The 19,942-nt window shown below is 28.1% G+C and overlaps 1 protein-coding gene across 1 annotated transcript in view; it reads left to right on the top strand.

The window, feature by feature from the left end:
* LOC145185030 (uncharacterized) overlaps positions 1–19,736 on the top strand; it is an 81,391-nt gene extending 61,655 nt beyond the window's left edge. Inside the window, exons 41-56 of the mRNA XM_090094359.1 lie at positions 1,313–1,493; positions 1,773–1,934; positions 2,140–2,366; positions 2,592–2,773; positions 3,926–4,168; positions 5,433–5,712; positions 6,296–7,342; positions 7,422–7,549; positions 9,321–9,584; positions 10,373–10,546; positions 11,329–11,433; positions 11,605–11,733; positions 13,952–14,045; positions 14,198–14,560; positions 14,706–14,825; positions 19,215–19,736. Coding sequence (XP_089950485.1) covers positions 1,313–1,493; positions 1,773–1,934; positions 2,140–2,366; positions 2,592–2,773; positions 3,926–4,168; positions 5,433–5,712; positions 6,296–7,342; positions 7,422–7,549; positions 9,321–9,584; positions 10,373–10,546; positions 11,329–11,433; positions 11,605–11,733; positions 13,952–14,045; positions 14,198–14,560; positions 14,706–14,825; positions 19,215–19,612 — 4,097 coding nt within the window. The 3' untranslated portion in view covers positions 19,613–19,736. The remainder of the gene's footprint in view (positions 1–1,312; positions 1,494–1,772; positions 1,935–2,139; positions 2,367–2,591; positions 2,774–3,925; positions 4,169–5,432; positions 5,713–6,295; positions 7,343–7,421; positions 7,550–9,320; positions 9,585–10,372; positions 10,547–11,328; positions 11,434–11,604; positions 11,734–13,951; positions 14,046–14,197; positions 14,561–14,705; positions 14,826–19,214) is intronic.
* Positions 19,737–19,942: the final 206 nt, after the last annotated feature.

Raw genomic sequence — 19,942 nt, 5'->3', positions numbered from 1 at the left:
CAGAAATATTGTGCCTTTTTTTATTTTTTTCACAGGAACCATTGTTTTAATTTATGGTTTTGGAAGCTTTGGTTCCTATGTATCCAAGCAATAAAATGAAAAATTTGATTTTTTTTACAATAACTGGCAAAAAAAGATCATCATCAACCTTCATCTATTGGCTGTTATGCCCCAAGAACATTATAGCAAGATTTGGAATGGCTAAAAAAACAGTGTTGAAGATGCCTTCCATTTTTTGGATGCACATTTAAAGCTTGGAAGACCATGTATGGCCATAGATCACCTCTAACATTAACCCTGATTCCAAATATTTGAATCAGAAGGATGGGGCTCCACCCCATACAGCCTGAAAAATACAGGAATGGCTCAGAGAAAGTATACCAGAGAAAAGTTTTTGGGAGAAAGTTTTATGGCTACCGAGCTCCCCAGATTTAAAACCTCTGGACTACATGATGAATCAAAAACTTGTAAATCTTTCCACAACAGTATTGTAGTTCTAAAGTCCTCTGTCATCAAGAAGCGCAATACTAAGGAGTATGTCCTAAGGATATGTAAGAGGTTCAGGCTCAGAATTAAGACTGTGATCAAGGTCAATGGTTCACAGATTTATTTGAAATTTATGGAAAAATTACATGAAACAAATTATTTTGTCAAAATTTTTATTTGTTTACTTGTTTTTATGATCTACCATTTTCAAAAGTTAGTGTAGATTTAATGGTGTATAGTGTAGATTATTGAAATCTTTTAGGCTAAATATCTGTAGATTATCGTCTCTATCATCAGGAATGCAGTCTAGTTCTAGTTAAAAGTTTTATTATCACCAGAAGTATTCTCTTCTATTTTCATTTCATAATTTTCGGTTTAGATTATTGATGAAAACAACTTGTTTCCCATTGCTGTTTAACATCTCTAAAAATTGTATTAATCATTCTGTTATTTATTCATACTGACATATTGCATAGTTTAACTAACTGCAATCTAATGTTGTTAAACTAGAAAGTCTTTTTTTTAAAAAAAAGTAAATTTAATTGTCTAAACTTTAATGTTTTACATAAACTATGATAAATATGGTTGAAATCAGACTGGTTTCAATCAACTATATTTATCAAAATCTTTTTGCTACAAACTCCTCTTTTTTTTGCTAAAAATTTATCTTAATGATGCGTTGCTATTATCTCTTTCTGAATGCAAAATGGATTTTGCTTTAATTTACTTATGGATGTTTTTGTCTTTGTTATGAATATCTATGTTGTGGATGTTTTTTAAATGCCACTAAACTTTGAATTTTTAAAAATTTGTAGTTGATTTTTAGTTGTTGGCTTTGTTGATGTGATGACTTTTGATTGGATTAGAAATTATCTGTTTTATTCTCTTAAAACTGAGGGGATTTATTTTCTCAACATGAAAATGGAATTTGAATTAGCACCTATTTTGGTTGTGTCTAACCCAACAAATGTTCAACCTAGAGCAATGCTCTTTGAAAACTGTGCAAGGTAATTTAAAATTTATTTTTTTTCTTTTTTTATGATAGTTATGTTTGATTTTCTTGTTAAATCACTCAAATTTTTAACTTATTTTTCCTTTTGATTTCTAAATTTAACCAAACAATTAACAGAAGTCTGTTGGATTTGGTAAGTCAATAAAAATAAACAATATGCAATGAAACTATGACTGCTGACAGGAAAAGAAGTCTCTAGTTTGTTGCTTATTTTATTGCTAATTAGTAGATAACTTTTATTACTGAAAACCTATAAATCTATACTTACTTTTAGGTCATTGTATGTAGCATTTTACGGAGAAAATGGTTATATTGCAAGAATTGGAATGAGTAATTACTCACTGAATGTCATTGTTCAAAATCTTAAGTATCCGAGTGCTTTAGCAATTGATCGTATTGGCAAGAAGCTATACTGGGCTGATGCAATGCCAGAAAAGTATTAATATTAAGTTTTATTTATTTTTTTCTCCCCATCTTTTTTTAAAAATAATTTCATAGTTGTAAGTATAATCTATAGCAACATATCTCAAAATGCAGCTGGGTTTTAAGTAAAGTAATAAAGTTATTAAGAATAAAGTATATAGTTATGTCTCTTTATTCTAAGCTGAAAAAGTTATTTTTTGTTGTTGTTATTATTGCAGAATTGAATGTTCAAATTTTGATGGTAGTTGCAGGCAGTTTATTGCATTTATAACTAGTTATTATCCATGGAGTATGTTCTATTTTAATAAAACCTTATTTTGGGGTTCAAATAATGGTTACATTTCATCAATCATGAGGACAAGTATAAGTACAAAAGTTACAACATGGTATAAAGAAGCTAAAAGTACCCCATTCAAGATAGGGATGTTTAAGAGTGAAATGGGAGGTATTAACCTATTTTTTTATTTCTTTTAAAATATTATGATTCAGAGGATTCTTACTGTTTTGGATTATATTATTTTGGAAATATAAAACCTCTGTAATGTTGTGTTTAAGATTTTAGTATGCTTTAAACCTATGTAAAGAATTTATAAAGTGCAATAGTTACTGATTTAACCTTTTTACACTAATTGAATTTTTGGCTGAAAATTGTTTTTGTTTTTTTTATAAGTTCAATGTGATAGCAATTATACATGTGATGTGGATCCAATACCTACTTTTAACATACCTTTTGTACCATTTGGTCTTCCTTTGGACAATCTATTATCTCGTAGTGATGATGGTGGAGATAATATCTTTTTATCATCATTTATCCCATTTGCTTGGGATTATACCAGAACTAAAAATATGTTTGTATGTTTTTACACTTACAATATATATATATATATATATATATATATATATATATATATATATATATATATATATATATATATATAATTTTTGAATACAAATTAAATATTTCATATTTTCCTATTGTTTAAATTTCATGCTGCAATGTTGCATATAAACTAATACAGTGAGGTTATATATTAACACAAGATAAATAGTTTATAAAAAACAGATGCTTAAATAAAAATAACTTTTACAAAACATAATAAATTATTTGCAAATATGCATTAAACGTGCAATCTTCAACTGCTAAATAAAACTGAGATAGACAAACATTAATAGTTTATTTGGTTGCATTTAGATTTTTGTTTTAAAAACATTTAATTTTTACTCTAAAACTTTAGAAAACTAAAAACATGACAAAGCTGAGAAATCAGAGATATTAACAGAATGGGCTCAACAATGATAGTTACTAATTAAACCTGTTGAAATGTGATTATTTCTCTGTCTCAATACAGTGTAAATATCCTCAAAATCTTACCTTTTTTGGAAGCAAAACCACTAATAGCACCATTATACGGAATTGCTTAGCCTACTTATTTCTTAATACCAATAACAGCTAATCTAGTCAGTCTTTCTTGGGGTGTTCATGATCGCATGTAAGTTTTTTGATCAATTTGAACTTAGAAAAGTTCTTTACTGAAAAGATACTCAAAGACTTAGGTAAAACTAGCACCTCCTTTTGTGAGAGATACATAAAAAGCATGTTAGGAAAGATAGACTAATACTTTCAACTCTTTAAATCTGGCTCCCAGTGTCTCTTGAGGGTTCAGTCAACAAGGTCAAACATCTATTGTTGCTTTAGCCATATCTGTAACTGTCAATTTAAGGGTGTAAACACTGCAAGACACAAAAGACTCTTGTTGATGAGTAAATATTTTTTTTAGTTCACTAATGTTAAGTAGTTTATCATTCAAAATAACTTGAATTGTGAAATAAATAAAAACCAAAACTTAATTATATTATGTTGATCTTTTGAATATTTTCTACAGATTTATTGTTTAAAAAAAATTGATTGGGGTGCTAAACTGCTGCTTAGTTTTTTTATGCCTTGGCCAGTCCTGATGTGTTATGCAATTTTGTTTGCTGGATTTTTTTTGCTATTGTTTTTAGATAGGTGTTAATGGTTACATCACTTTCACAAGTATCATTGGGTCTTCATCCACTTTAAATGTTTTTAGTGCAGATCTAGATACAAGAACATATGGCAACATTTTCTACAGGGAATCGATTGATCCTAATCTTATACAAACTGTATCATTAGAAGTTGAAAAGACATATAGAAATGATTTTCTTGCCTCGCATTTGGTTATTGTAACTTGGAATTTGGTTCCACGATATTCAAATTCATATTTGGTATAATATTGTTGTTCTTTTTGATAATACTTTCTGAAATATTTACAGAAATTAAATTTATTAGATAAATTCCCAAGAGTTTTATAACCATTATTTCAGTTTTTCTTAAATTTTTTTAAAATAACATGTAGTACCGGAAATCATCTGATTATAACTTTTTATTGCATATACTAATATCCAAAGAGTTAACACTAAATGAAAATTTATTTCTTATAATATTTTTACATTTTGATAATTATGTCTAATTAATGGGCCCTATTTATGTGCTCACAAATTTGGGGTCTTTTTATTGTGTTCTCCATAACAGATTGCTGCAAATCCTGTGATGTTGTGGCTCTAATGTTTTGTTTTAACTGATATAAAGTTGCTAGCTTGTTCATTTATACTTATGAATTATAATTATATTTCATTCTTATTTAAAGCAAGTATGTTTATAAATATGGTAGCTTCAGATAGCCACAGAAAATTGGGTGCCAAGTTGGCCAACTAATACCACATTGTCTATAGTGTGCGCTGTTGGCTGAAACTGCAATACCTCTGTTATCTTCAGAAAATATGGACCAACAATCAATTTGGTCATTATTTTGTACTGTTTAAATTATTGTTGGTAAAGGAGGGTTTTGTCCCAAGAATTGTCAAAATTCACATTGTGTTATAATAATTGAATTATTATTTTTTGCTTATATCAACAATGTTGTGGTACATTGTCATCGAGTGTAATTATTTGTTTTAAAATTTTTTGAGTTATTCTTCAACTATTTGAAAATAAAATGCAGAAAAAGTTTAGAAGCTATAAGCAAAATAAATCAAGTAATGACTTTTGGGACACAATTTATTAACATTCATAGTTACTAAACAATTTTTCATCCTCATTTACATAATTTATGTTGATCGAAAAGATTAAAATTTACAACAATTTTTGTTTTTAATTCTCACATGCTACAAATTTTTTTAGAGAAGTTATTTACTTGATTAAACAATGTATTTGTAAAACTTATTCACAATATCAATGCAATAAAGTATGCTCACCATAATTTGTGATTAGGAAGCTCTAATAGCATATTTTTAAAATGCATTTACATTTTAAAATTTTGCCCTTTGCATATGGAGTAAGTAAACTTTCACTGAATTTCAAATTTTCAGCACTTAATGGAATGCATGTACTTAAAATTAATGCAGGGTAGGTTAGCAAGAGAGAAATCTCTTTGTGACAATACAGAAGTTATGTGTACATTTAATCTAATTTTTTAAAAATGTGATTTAGCTCCACACTTTCCAAGCAATCATAGCATCAAATAATAAGGAATCCTATGCTATTCTTTACTATAAAAGACTTGATTCCTCTGGATCAGTTGGAACCTCTTCTTGTTCTTTTTTAACTCTACCATATTCTTCAAATGATTTGGTACAGTTAGGTGTGGTTGTGCTGAAACTAACTACCTGTTTTCAAACAACAATAAGCCCTCCAATAATTTCCACAGTCCAGTCCACAACCAACCGACCAAGCACTACATCTGCTATTACCACTTCTTCACCAACTATAGGTTTGCTTTTAAATGTTTTTTGAATTTATTTGTTAAGTTAGTTTATTGCTTAAATATAGTATTGAAATCAAAGTTGGCTATTCCATGTTTGAGTTATTTTAAATATTTTTTAAAATAAAGTTATTTCTCTGCAAGTTTTTAAAGACAATACGATAAAAATTGCATAAAAATTGCAAAATTCAGTATTAGGCTGATTGTGATAATTATGCATAATCTTTTTATTTTTAATCAGTTTTATATTGTTAAATCAAAACTATTTTAAAATTTGGTTCCTCCTAACATAAAATGGAAAAAAATCAAATTAATTTAAAATAACTTTATCTCAAATTTTACTGTTATAATCTGGTATTTTACTGTTGTAATCTGGTATTTTACTGTTATAATCTGGTATTTTACTGTTATAATCTGGTAATGAATGAAAATTAAGGTTTTAAAATTTATTGCTTTTCATTTTTGTAGCTTACAATTATAATTATGATTGTACAATGATATGCAATTAACTTTTAAAATTTTAAGTTTCAAATTCTAAACTACTTTTTCTCTGTAAAACAATTTTTTTTTTTTTTTTTTTTTTTTTTTAAAGATAATGGAGTAATATCACTTTCCAAAATATCAAGCATTGGAAGTTTGTTTCAGGCAAGTTATGTTAATTATGATATCAGAAATTCAATTACATCTTTTTGTCGTGTTGTTTCTGGAGAATACCCCTCAAACTCTTTTGCATATTACATGAGCTCTTATTGGGTTATTGTTGCAACTTTTGTTGCAAATTCTAATTATGCTCCAACCAATGACCTGTTATTGATGAGTGTTGAGAGTAGTTCTCAAAATTTGACTGAAGTTCAGCTCGGTAAATTTGAAGCAACTGCCTACTTACATAAGAACTGTTTGTATAAATTTTTTGAGCAAAATATGTCTAACTCACCAGTGGTAACTTTAAGTGCATATTCACCAGCTGTAAATCAATATCAACATCTTTTTCCACTTTTGTGGTTATATAATGTGACTACTGATGGTTTTGGTGTGTGTTATGAGGAGCAATTTAGTTTCTCTGGATTAAAATCAATTTGGATACATTTTATGGCTGTTGCTAAATCATTTGGAAATATAACTGAAGCAAGTAGTTTGAACTTCTCTGAAATAACGAATAACACAAAATATCACAGATGTGAAAAATTATACTTTGTTTATCAATATTCTAAGATTCCTATGGTTTTTGTTACACCTGAAGTAGTAACATCCAATACCTCTATTTTCATAAATGATTCAGTCTTAAACATTGCCAATACAATTGCATGGGTCCACAGCATTAACAACTCATATGCTACAATTTGCACCAAAAGTTCACCATACAGAAATAAAAATCCTTTTTCAATAAAAGTCCACTACCTTGTTGCTGGCAATAAGGATGCTTGTTTAACATTCCATTGTGAAAAAGGAATGGAATGTAAACTTGATTACAATTCAAAACCATATTGTGTATGTGTACAAAGTTGTCCCCTCAATGATGCAGTTTGTGGTTCTGATTTTAAAAATTATAGGAGTGAATGTGAAATGCAGATGTATTACTGTTTGAGAAATGTTAACAGTTCAAGTTGGCCAGTTGTTGCATACAAAGGATCCTGCAAAGGTTATTTTGTTTTTATTTCTTTTATCGCCTAAAATTTAAATCCTATTCAAATAATTTACTTTAAATTCCTAAATTTTAGGGTACCCCTATCTTACTGGAAGAGTCAAAATAGATCCAGTTGATATTTATCAAAATGCTTTCTCAGCAGTCATTTGTAAATATGTGCCACTAAATGAAAAGGTTTTTTACAAATACAACCCCTTGCAGGTTGGTGAATTTTTCATCTCGTTTTTTTTTTTATCTTAGTTTTTTCAGTTATTTGAGGAAAATATTTTCTGTCCAAATTGTGGGTGGTGAATAATTTTTAGGCATTTTTTTTTTTTTTTTTTTAAAAAAAAAAAAGAACATTACCCGGAGTATTGTATATTGTCACTGTCATAACACAATTAAAACATTTTTTCTTATTTTAGGCGTCTAAAAAAGTAGCATTAGCATTATTTCAAAAATAAATTTGCCTAATTTTCATAAACCTGTTAGAAAACAGTTTTTTTGTGACAAAAAACTGTTTTCTAACAGGTTCATGATTAAGGCAATTTCACCAATTCACAGAAGAATGTGTGAATATACATTTCAATGCCATACTTTTTTTACCTATGGCAAACAAAATCATAATCTATACTATAAAAATGAATGTTTATCTGTTTATTTTTTCTCTATGCAAATCCATGATTGTTGACCAATCTGCACCAAGTTATGTAATTGAAGGTATTTTCACCCAAGGGAGGTTTTAGACCAGGTTCTAACCACCCTGGACTCAATGTTCAAGGTGCTAATGGTCAGAACCAAGTTCTAACCCCTCTGTTCATTTCTTAACCCCCTGACTAGGAGGTGAAGGTAGAATGTGGCAACTCTATGGGGATTGGTTCAAATGAGGTGAAATTTTTCACATAGTGGTAACTTCACTCCCTGAGTTCAATGGTGACACCCCTATCTTAACCACAAACATCCCTAAGTCAGTGGCCCACTCCTGTAAGAACACAAGTTTTTGAATAACAGAAAGGAAAAATTTAACCAAAAATCTTTTTTATTTAATTCATATTGGCTATTAGCAATGCTATTAATTATATTAAATATACTCTATGTAATTGGAGAGCTAGCAAAGTTAACAGATGCTCTTAATTTACTGCACTTCTTTTGTATTTAAGTGATTATGTCACTGAACAAGGCTTTTTGTTAAAACTGTACGTCAGAATCTGGAAAGTGAAATAAAGGTGTAAAATGAAAATTTTCAAGAATTGTTGTTGTCAACACACTTTTTTTAAAAATAACACTTTCAATTTATGCAGCTAGATTTCATAAATGGTTTGAGTAGATTGGTTCCTAGTTTTATGGATAATTATCTAAGACTTAAGAAACTACATCAGGATATCCAAGCTTACTACAAATGTTATTTTTAACTTGACTTCCACTGCCTTTAGTAAAATCATGTATAAAGTCTATGATAAGAAAGAGAAACGCTTTCTATTTGTAATTGAACAGGATCCAGTTTCTTTTTTCTAGGCTTTCATCCATTCTTTAATCTTTCATCCATTCTTCAATTTTACCTGGTTTTGGAAATCTTAAAAAAATGTTTCAGATGGTAATTTATTTGATTAATGATATCAAAATGGCTAACTTCCCAGCATTTTTAGGTAGCACCTTTTAGCAGCAATCCATTGTATTTCTTCATCATCTTTTGCTTTGTCTGGACTTTCCAAAATGCTTTATCCATACAATCCTTTGTACATACAGTCTTAATTGTAACCATGCAACCATATGCTATTACTAACTGAAAAATCCCCAAAAAATGATGTAGTGTTATGACCATGACAATATGCTAATATTTAAACCAAATAGTTAAGTTGGTCTATTAATAAGGTAAGTCATTAGTATACTATGTATATTCATTAGTCTTGATTTTTATATTTCTAACAACTGGGTTTGAATTATATGTGTGTAAAAATCTCAGTGCAAGAGAAAGTTCATTATTCTTATCTAGGTCATTTTATCAGCATCTAGAAACTCTCCATTTAATCATAGCCAATCAGATGCATCAGTAGTATGGAGCAAGAATGTAAGCATTAGTGGTTTTGATGCTTGCATTTTAACTACTGGTCGTAAATTTTTTGAGAATGTCAATGATCTAACTGTACATTGGGTTGCTTTTCAAGAAAGTTGGCTTATGCCAGAATATATGGAAGGGGGCATTGTGGAAATGCCAGTATGGTATTCTGGCAGTATATGTGTTACAATATCATTGAGTGTATGTTTTACTTATTTTTCTTGTTTCTCCATATTCTCATATTTTTCTCAACTATAGTTTTAGTAAAAATTAAACTAAATAATGTTTAGATATGAGTTAAACAAACCTAAAAAACAGGGTGTGACATATTTACCAATTGCATAAATATAAATAATTAGCAGATAAGAACATATGCTTAACTTGAGCATCATGCCCCATATAAATCCTATATTTTTGTACATTAAACTTTTTGTTATCCTATAACTTTAGTTTTTATTTTTTAAATTTGATTGTGTCAGCTGAAACAAAATGTATTTTTTGATTTGAGATCTTTGTTTTGAAAATGGCTGGTTTAAGTAATCAGGACATTATGAAACAGGTAGATGAGTAATGATAAAGAGTTTTCAATGTATGGAAAAGGTATCAGGAATAAATCAACTTTATGCAATCCAATTCCAAGAATCTTTATCCAATCCAGTTCTAGGAATATCCAGATCATTAGGAAGAGTGCAGAAAAATCCAAAAAGAAACACGAAGAAGGTGGTAAAAAAGTGTGATATTTCTGATACAGCAAAAGGAGAGCATTTTGTATTTTAAAAATGTGTTTAGTTAAAATATCAAAGTATGTGTTATTTTATGTTAGACGTATATTTTATAATAAACTATTAATGGGGAAATACATATGTTGCACCCTGTAAATGGAAATAAATAAAAGTACAAAATGTGAATTAAGTACTTTAGTATGTTGTTATAACAAGTTTTTATAAGTAACTAATTTTTTAGAAGTAAATATTTCTTTGCAATTATAGCACTACATCTCTGCAGATCAAAATATATTTCTTTCTGTGAGTCATAGTAATTTAAATGATTTTGCTGATACTGTTACAGTATGGTTAGAAGGAATTACTTGGAATACAAATGCAAAAAGAGTGTGCATGCGTGAGCTCCAAAATTTTGTTGGTCGTCATGAAGGCATCAAAGTTGTAAGTTGTTAACAATGATTGTTCAAAGTGGATGTTAACAATTATTATTTATGTATCATTAATTGTTAGTCAGCATGTTTAACAACTTAACTTTTAAAGCTAAAGAAAAATTGCTTTCAAAAAGAGTTTCATGAAACCATTTTTTAAGTCTTTAATGATATCTATCTCCAGTGTCATTTACAACTTACTTGCTGCAGATGATATGGACATCATTTATTCTTGTTTTTGTTCTCTGTTATCATTTACAACTTTCATGTTTTTTTTTTTTTTTTTTTGAACATTTCATTAAACTTGTTGTAGAAAACTATTCATAGCAGAAAACTGTTGTAGAAAACTATTCACAGCATACATTTTCTCCCATTGCAAACAGAACTAGCAAAACTGCATATTTTCGACCATTATTGGCTTTTGTTTCTATTGTGTTTCTTTTTGTTGTAGAAAATTTACTCATTGTCAATATCATTTATGCAAGTAAAGTTAATAGCTGATAAAAATAACTCTGTGTTTGCTTTTTCCTATTCATAATTGTTTTATAACAATTTTAAGAGCGTCCTTAATGTCTCTAACAAAAACAATAGCTGAAATTATGTTTTACCATTATTTCTTCTGTGTTTGAAATAAATAGAAAATTACAATCCAAAAACAATGGACATACAATTGAAAATGTTTTCAGTCTTGTTTGTAATGTCTCGCTAAAATTATCCTATATTTTTTTCATTTTCAATATATAAAAATATCTTCATAGTAAACAGTATATATTTATGTTTTCTGACATTTTTCAGCACTGGTTAGCAATTTATAAACCAGTTCCTATGTTGACTCCAGAAACTGGTCAAATTGGATTTTCTACTTACAATGACTTTCAATCAAGTGATTCATCTTGCAAGGCATGTAGTAATATATCGTAGTAATATGATTTTTTTTCTGAAAGTTCTTTTTTCTTTAAATAATTTCTTTTTTTTTTTTTTTAATCTGATTAGATTTTAAAAAGATTTTTTTTGTTTGAAAATTTTTCATAATCATTTTACCAAAAAATATTTTATTAAACATTTTTTTAGATTGTATCTTTCAATAATAATTACCCCATGTTATTAAATCCAACTGTAGTGATAACTGGTGTTTTATATATACCTGGATCATACTTTCCTTCAATTTATTCTAATTATGATATCTCTGCTTGGATTGAGGTGAGTTTTATTTAATTATAAATTAGGTCTGCTTCTATATATAATTACTTTCATCTTAAAGACGGTTTCTCATTGTTGAGATTTTTCATTTACTAATGTTTTGTGAGCATTTCATTTACTAATGTTTTGTGAGTTAGAAAGACTTAATTTTTCTTGTATATATGTATCTATTTATCTATGTATGTATATTTATCTATGTATGTATATTTATCTACGTATGTATATTTATCTATGTATGTATATTTTATGAAAATGTTGAAGTTTCTCTTTTTTAATTATGTCTCTATAACAGTGAAAAAATTTCAACACATTTAAAGAACATTAAGAGGTTCCCCAAAGGCTTTAAAGTTTTATAACTTCATAAAAATAACTTCCAAACAGTATTGATCATACATAATGTTCAGATATCTGTTCTAAGTGCATTACCTGAAAATCCAGTTCAAACATTGGCTAATATAACTAATTTGTAATATTAACTTAATAATTTATAACATTAACCAAATAATTTATAATATTAACCAAATAATTTATAATATCAATCTAATAATTTATAATATTAACCTAATAATAAACATTTATTTTATACATTAAAATTATACATTTATTAAAAATTTATGTTAAACATTTTAAAAGCATATCTAAACAATAAGTTAGCAAACAACAGTTTCGCAGTGATAAGCTAATAGTAATGAATTATGTTTATTGCTTATTTTAATTATTAAGAATTATTTGTTATGCTAAAAGTTTGTAAACAAAATCTCTAATACTGCAATTAAGTTTTAGCAGTAGTTTATGGGTAATCCTTCTTTTAACTTTATTATTGCTCCTAATTTTGTTTCTTCTTTAACTGCCAACAATGATAAGAATTCCTAGCTCTAGATTTAAATACCTTAAACATTGCTATGTCATCTTCAATTCAAATGTTTGTTTGGTTTCCTCATCATATTTCTGAAGCCTCTGAGTCAATAAAATATCATCAACTGGGGCATCAGCAGTATTTCTGCTAGTAAATTAGGAATGGATTTAGTTCAAGACAATAAAACAGTCAAACTTCTTAATGCCTTCTAACTTGTATGCTGAAATATAAAACTTGTTTTCATTGGTGTTGCACAATAATTGTGTTATTAACATATAGATAGCTTTAGTCATGCAATATGTCTTATGAAGTGCACCAGCTTTACTTTCTATTTCTACTATTAACACAGCAAGATAGAGAAACTATTTAATTCATACAAATACTGTAAAAAAAACTATATACTTCATAAATTGCTGCATAGGAGCTTCATAATACCATTAGAGATGACACAATATGTGAAGAGAACAGAATAGGTAATCTTTCTATGTGTTAAGTTATTTCTTTAGTGGCATCTAATGAAACTGATTAATATGGTTTATATTTTTCCCTTATGAGCTTATCAGTTTATTGATGATGGAGTTTTTTGTGTTGGTCCATAATGCTTTTAGAAGGTATTATATTAGATGCAGAAGTGTCTATTTTGATTAATGAAGAATCTAGGATCATGGTGGATTTATGAATGTTTATATATATACTGTTGAATACTGCTAAAACCTTTGAAGTATGCATTTACTGGAATGCACTTTGCTGGTAGGAAATTCTATATCAGAATTTTCATTTGCACTTTAAATAAAGTGATCCTCAACTCCATAATTTTGATGATCATCTGCTTTTATAGGTGAAAAAAAAAATATTACCATTGACAGTGGCACTTTATTAATGAATTGTTGATTGCATTTAGCAATTCTCATTTCTTGAGCATCAAGTTTTCCATCAACAGAGGTCATCTTGAGTCCTGTTGCAATTTTAGAAAATGTCTACCTTCTTCATTTTTTATGAAAGTATCTCTGTTTGCAAGACTGATGTCAAAAACATTAACAGTATCACCTTTTATTGTTGCTACTTTAAGCAACTTTGTTCAGCAAACAGATCTTTTATTTTCTGGATGTAATGTTTTTGGTAAAAAGGCGGTAAAAGTTTAACTTCAAAGTTGCAAAACCTGATCATAAACTTGATTAGCACTTAAATTAAATTTACTCAATATCATAACACTTAACTTTTTAAATTATTTAAAATTATGTGTGTGTTGGTGTGTGTGTATTTATTTTCGTTTACAAATAGTGTTACTTATTTTTGTTGCTTTAAGTTTATAGTACTTTGCTTTTATTTTAATGCATAAAATGTTTTTTATGCTAATTTTAGTCAAGCAATTACACCCATCTTAGAGTTTGCTCCAAATATCTTTCAGCTGAGATAAATGCATTCAGTTTTATAATCTCCTATGCTGTATTTCCTCGTATGTAATCTAATAGTTTTTTTTTCTTTGTAATTTTATTCATTTAAGTTATTAATGTTACATAATGATAAATTTTCTTTAATCATTTGATTTTTTTTTTTTTTTTTTTTTTTTTTTTTTTACATTGAATATGCTTTTAAATTGTTCTCCAGGACTTTGTGATGATGGTTTTTACTTCCATGCTAATCAATGTTATGCTCTTCTTGATAAAGAATACACTTATGAGTTTGCACAGTTGCAATGTTCATCTCTTAATGCCTCTCTGCCAACAATTGTGGAACAGAGTGATGATTTCTTTTTGGATTCTTTTGATTTGTCAGCAGTGTGGTTAGGATTACAAAAAGATAACCAAAATGGAAATTGGTATTGGAATAATAATGATAGCTCATTTTACCGAAATTGGGGTAAAGATAAACCAGATGGTGGCATGCTTGAGAATTGCACTGCTTCTATTGGTCAACTTGGATGGGATGATCGATCCTGTTCTGAAACGCATAGTGTTGTATGCTCAAAAGGTTTATATGTTGTTAATTGTTGGTTTATATATATGTGTGTGTGTGTGGGGGGGGGGGGGGGGTTCAATGCGTTAGAACTTATCATTTCAAAATTTAAGATCAATAAAAAAAATTTTGTGTTCTGTTTCTTATTTTGGTTTTTTAGATCCTAGTTATAGTAAACAGGAATGCTTATTGAAATGTCAAAATGGTGCATGCATTATGAATGGAAGTTTTTCTTGCTCATGCAACACTGGATTTTATGGGAAGTGGTGTGAGTTCAAATGTAAGCTACTTATGTTTTGTGTAAAGATTTTTTTTTTTTTATATTTCGATAATAGTTTAATTGAACATAATTGCTATTATTTTAATGAAATATTTATAAAAATTTTTTTGCAATTGAATCTTTTCCAAATATAAGTGGTAATCTTTTTGCTAAATTTTTTACTAAACGTAAAGCATTTTATTTTGCAAGTATGATTATGAATATTGTTAGTGATTGATCATAATTCAAATACACATTTTTTAAAAATTGTATAAGAGAATAACCGTTTTTTCCATTTTGATGCCTCTAAAAAATTTCTGAAACTTCTAAAATAAATAATGGTTTTTCTCTTTTTTTATTGAAATTATTTTTGTTGGTATAAAAATATAGAATTTTGTCGGAATTTCGTTTAAATAAAATTTTGTCTACATAAAATGTAGCCTCTTACTCCATTACAAATTTGCATTTCGAGGTCTACTTTCTGCCTTTCTATTTCCTGTTGATAAGAAAGCTTGTAATAGAACTCTCATCTAAATTTTTTTCTTGACAACTGAGAAGTTGTGAGTGATAAGTGGTGTGATTTTATAAATGAGAATCAGATGACAGATTTTTGATAATGTTTTATGAATGAGGAACTATCTTTTAAGAAAAAAGTTTTTTTTTTCCTGTAACTTAGTTAAAAAATACAAAACTTTGCGAAAAAATTTTGTTTTTATAAATATTTAAGAATAAATTTACTAAAAAAAATAACAGGTGTGATAAAGAGGAAAACTTTTTATCATGATCAGCAAAATTTGTAATGTGATATATACACAATTTTTTTTATTCAGAAATACTGGATTTATATGGCGTGCAAATTTATATTGGCGTGCAAAAGTTTCCGGCCAGTGCCATTTCTTATTCTAAATTATTTTTTAAAAAGACCAGTGATTTTTAAATATTATGAGATGCTATAGTGGCTTTTAAAAATTAAAAAGTCAGTTAAATTTTTTTGACTGCTTAATTAATTGTTTCTTAATTAATTTTTCAAATGATAAGTAGTTAAAAAACTTTTTTAATTTCTGAGTTAATTAATCAATTAGCTTTCTAATGATATATAACACTTATTGGTCCTATTTATGCTTTCTCAGTAATTTAATGGTAAATTAAAGCAACCCCATTAACTACTTATTAAAAAATGTCAAAATTATAAGGTCAGTTATTTTAAATTTAATAACTCTTAAATTAATTCTATGAGAAGCCTGAAAAATTGTACTCACTTTATTCAATATAAATTACAAATAAATTTGAAAATAAAATCAATTTCTAACCAGTGTTTCAAGAGATATTTCAATCGATAAATTCTTGGCATACCAGAAACAAAATGGACAGAAAATCAGTATAACAAGAAAAAGAAGATCCTAAAATTAGCTACCGAGAACTGTCAGCTGAATTTAGTTGTAAGGCTGGTTACGTTAGTGTTAGTTATAGCACAGTTAAAAGGTATCTTAATAAAAAAGGTTGTGATTGTTATGTTACTGCCAGAAAACCTTTTAAGGCTAAAATTAAAAGATATAATTGGTGTAAGGAAAGACTTTACTGGTCAGCAGAAGATTGGTCTAAGGTCATTTTTAGTGATGAATCAAATTTTGTGGTGTTTAATCATATAGCAAGGTATATGGTTAAAAGATTAGTTTCAGAGAAATAAAAGGAAAGATTTTATGTGCCATAAATACAAGGCATTGGCAGCTCAATAGGCATATGAGGATACATTTCTCATAAAAGGATAGGATTTCAAAATATTTATACAGGAAGAAATAGCCATGTAATTGAAAAGAGACCTTGGAAAATAAGCTTTTACGTACAGCTAGATCATTTTTTGCATGGTGTAAATTTGGATTTTCCAATAGGATGGTACAATGACATACTGCCAACTTGATTACTTAAATTATTTCCAACCTCTTTAAAAAGCACAGAAATATTTTAAGTAATCGCTAAAAAATATTAGTGACCTTATATTTCTGAGAGCCGCCACTGTAGTATGAGATATAGGAAACAAAATAATATAGCTAAAGAATATTTTTTATGCTTGTGAATGTATTTATTTTTGATATTTGAGATAAGAAGATAAGGGTGAAAATTAAAATATATGTAAAACAAAGTATTAAAGTTTTGGAAAAGTTTTTCGTGGAAATAAACTTTTTTTGCTGTTTTTCTAAACAACAAATTTTTCTTTTTTGCTGTTCTTTATTTTGATTTTGACTATCATCAGAGCTTAGAAACATTGTTGTAAATAAAAAAAGGGTCACGCATATTTAGAAAAATATCATATTCGTGACAATGTGTTTCTAAAAAAAAAAAAGTTTCCTATTTCAGTTCCGCGATTATTTCATAGAAAATCTTGAAGCAACTTTTAATGAAACAGATCATTGCTTATTTTGATGTAAGTTGTGTAAACCTATTTAAAATTAATTATAGCTAATTAAAATAGAATTGTTTTGTTTCATTGAAGTGATCTATTAAAGTCAGAATATTGAAAAACCATTTATGGAAAACTAACTTGCTATTTTAGTTATCATAAAAATAATTTTTTTTTAAAAAAAAAATTAGATTTTAAAATAAATTTATTACAGAAATGATGTTATCGCAAATGATTCTTATAAAAAGGAAAGTTAGTTACAGAAATGACTATAATTAAGAATATAATTAGTTAATGAAAAATAAATGTTTAAGAAACATCCTTGGTGTGATAGTCAAAAGAGTTAAACAATTTCTAATTAACAGAATATCAAACAGCTTCACAATCCAAAACCAAAGTCCATGGAGTTATTGTATACTGTGAATGTCATCTATGTCTCGATGATGACTCGATAAACTAGAATAAACTTTCGAGTAAGAGTACTATAAAAACAGCCTAATCTCAAAGTATCAACGGCCTAATCTCAAAATACACATCCTATACATAGTTATAAAGATATTGCAAGAATTGTAATGGTTTGTGAGTGATTTGAATGTTGCAAACAAGATTACCTGGATAAAACTATGTTGTCTAGGTTGCATCGTTTTTATCTTGTTGGTATTAGGAAAAGTATTAAGAGCTACATTATTATCCTCTATGAAGTCATCTGCATCGGGAGCTGCACCGCAAACTTCTAATTTTGAAAGAACAATTTGCTAAAGAAAAGTGAAAAAAAACTTTTATTATAAATTGAGATTATGCCCTAATAGAACTTGTGAAGGGTAAGACTGGGCATTTGGCTAAAAGTTGTACTCTTGGTATACATCTTGACTTTATTTTAACAGTCATCTAATCCCTTTTTGATGACATCTGAGCTTCTTAATTGAAAGCTTGATAAAGAAAAGTGATGGTTAATTTTAAGAAAAATGTTGTATATATATTATAATCTAGAAATAAACTTTATACGACAAGTTCCAGATAAAACACTTTAGATTCTGAAAAATGTATAAGGTATGAAATGTATTCAAAGCTACTTAAATGTTTTGTGTCGATAGTAATCTAATTTTCTGAAGTCCGAGTGACTTCGTATAAATCCATCAATCCATTTGAAACTGTTTGATATATAATCTTTTACTGCCTTTATTTGATGCTCAGAAAAAATTTGTGAAATCAACATTTTGCTTTTAATAGCTTTTAGAGGGAATATTGGAATACGGAATTTATTGTCTTTTTTCTTTCTTGTCAATACCTTGCTGGAAAAAATATCAGTTAGTTACGAAGTCGTTTGGGTCTAGCAAATTCATGGGAACTGACGAAGTCAGACCTTTTTGATTTTATTTTGTTCAGTCAAGAAGATTCTCTTTAAAGTTAAGGCACACAATGGAGCACGTTTTTTTGTCATCTAACTAAAGATTGAAATATGAGTTTTAGGCAAGTTTTGCAAAAACATGTAGGCATTTCAGTCTATTTGAAGAAGCTATCATCAGATCTGAATAAATACAAATATGGTTACTTTTGAAAAATTATTGTAGGAAATGCATATCAAAAACTGTATTTTCAGAATGTTCAATAAATTACAATTTGCTTGACACCGAAAACTTGCCCTCATAATTGAAATCAACGCTGAAAAACAATTTAAAACAAAAAAAAAAAGTGTTCCCCTGTGTAATCTGCAGTCATTTTTTTTAAGCTTGAAGATAATGCAACTTGGTGCCCATTTTTGTTAAAAATTTTCAACTGAATTACTACACTGTTAACTTGATCTTTGCAGTTTTCGCTTTTTCTAGTTTTCTCATCAAAGGTTATTTTGTTTTTATTTAACTAGTCTTTATTATGTCAGTTATTTCCTATCGCTACTGATAGATGTAAATCTTTCGCAAAGGCCATCTTAGCTAAATGTTGGGACACTGACTCCATTTCTTATATATAGATAATAGATAGATATAAAAAAATTCTTATATATTTCTTTTTAGTGGCACAGTCGGAATGTTACAATTACGTAATGTTAAATGAACCTTGGAGAAAGTATGTGATTGGCAGTAAACCGGTATCTCCTCTTTATGCAACTTGCGATAAGGATTTAGTACAGGTCCCTTCATTATGGGTGCGTTTTAGTGCGACCTCTACGGGGAAAATGGTGGAAAATACTTGCGTTTCATCCAATCATTGTGGCGTTAAATTCCCAGGTTGGCTCGCATCGAATCATCCATTGCCAGAAGATGGAGTTGTAAACCGTACCCTGTATTTCTATTCTTCATATTGTGGCAGAGACACTGGTGTAGTGAGAATCAAAAACTGTTATGATTATTATGTATATAATTTCGTTTCCATGCCATGGTGGAGTTGCGACTTTGGGGTTTGCATAGAGTAGTATGGCAAAACATTTCCTAAGCAATATTGTCATTTAAAATTTTGCACGATAATTTTGTTTTGAAATAGACACATCAAGTACTTTTAATAAATAAAGTAATAGTAATAAATAAATAAATATATAATCCGATTGATTAATTAATAGAAGCATGGTATTGTTTCTTCTAATAATCAATATCTTTCTCTATTTTTTTTGATTATTTTTATTTATTTCTCTCTCCTCTCTATTTTTATTTATTTATTTTTTTTGAGCTCTTACAGTTTTTGCTTGTTTTCGGTTCCATTCATCATTTATATACTTTAAATAAGTCTTAAATAAGAAACCATTAAA

Source organism: Hydra viridissima, unplaced genomic scaffold (genome assembly GCF_058129835.1).
Source record: "Hydra viridissima isolate aposymbiotic clone 2 unplaced genomic scaffold, HvirCarnegie_v1 scaffold_7, whole genome shotgun sequence".
Classification (NCBI taxonomy): Eukaryota; Metazoa; Cnidaria; class Hydrozoa; order Anthoathecata; family Hydridae; genus Hydra; species Hydra viridissima.
This window is presented reverse-complemented; position numbering and strand designations above follow the sequence as displayed.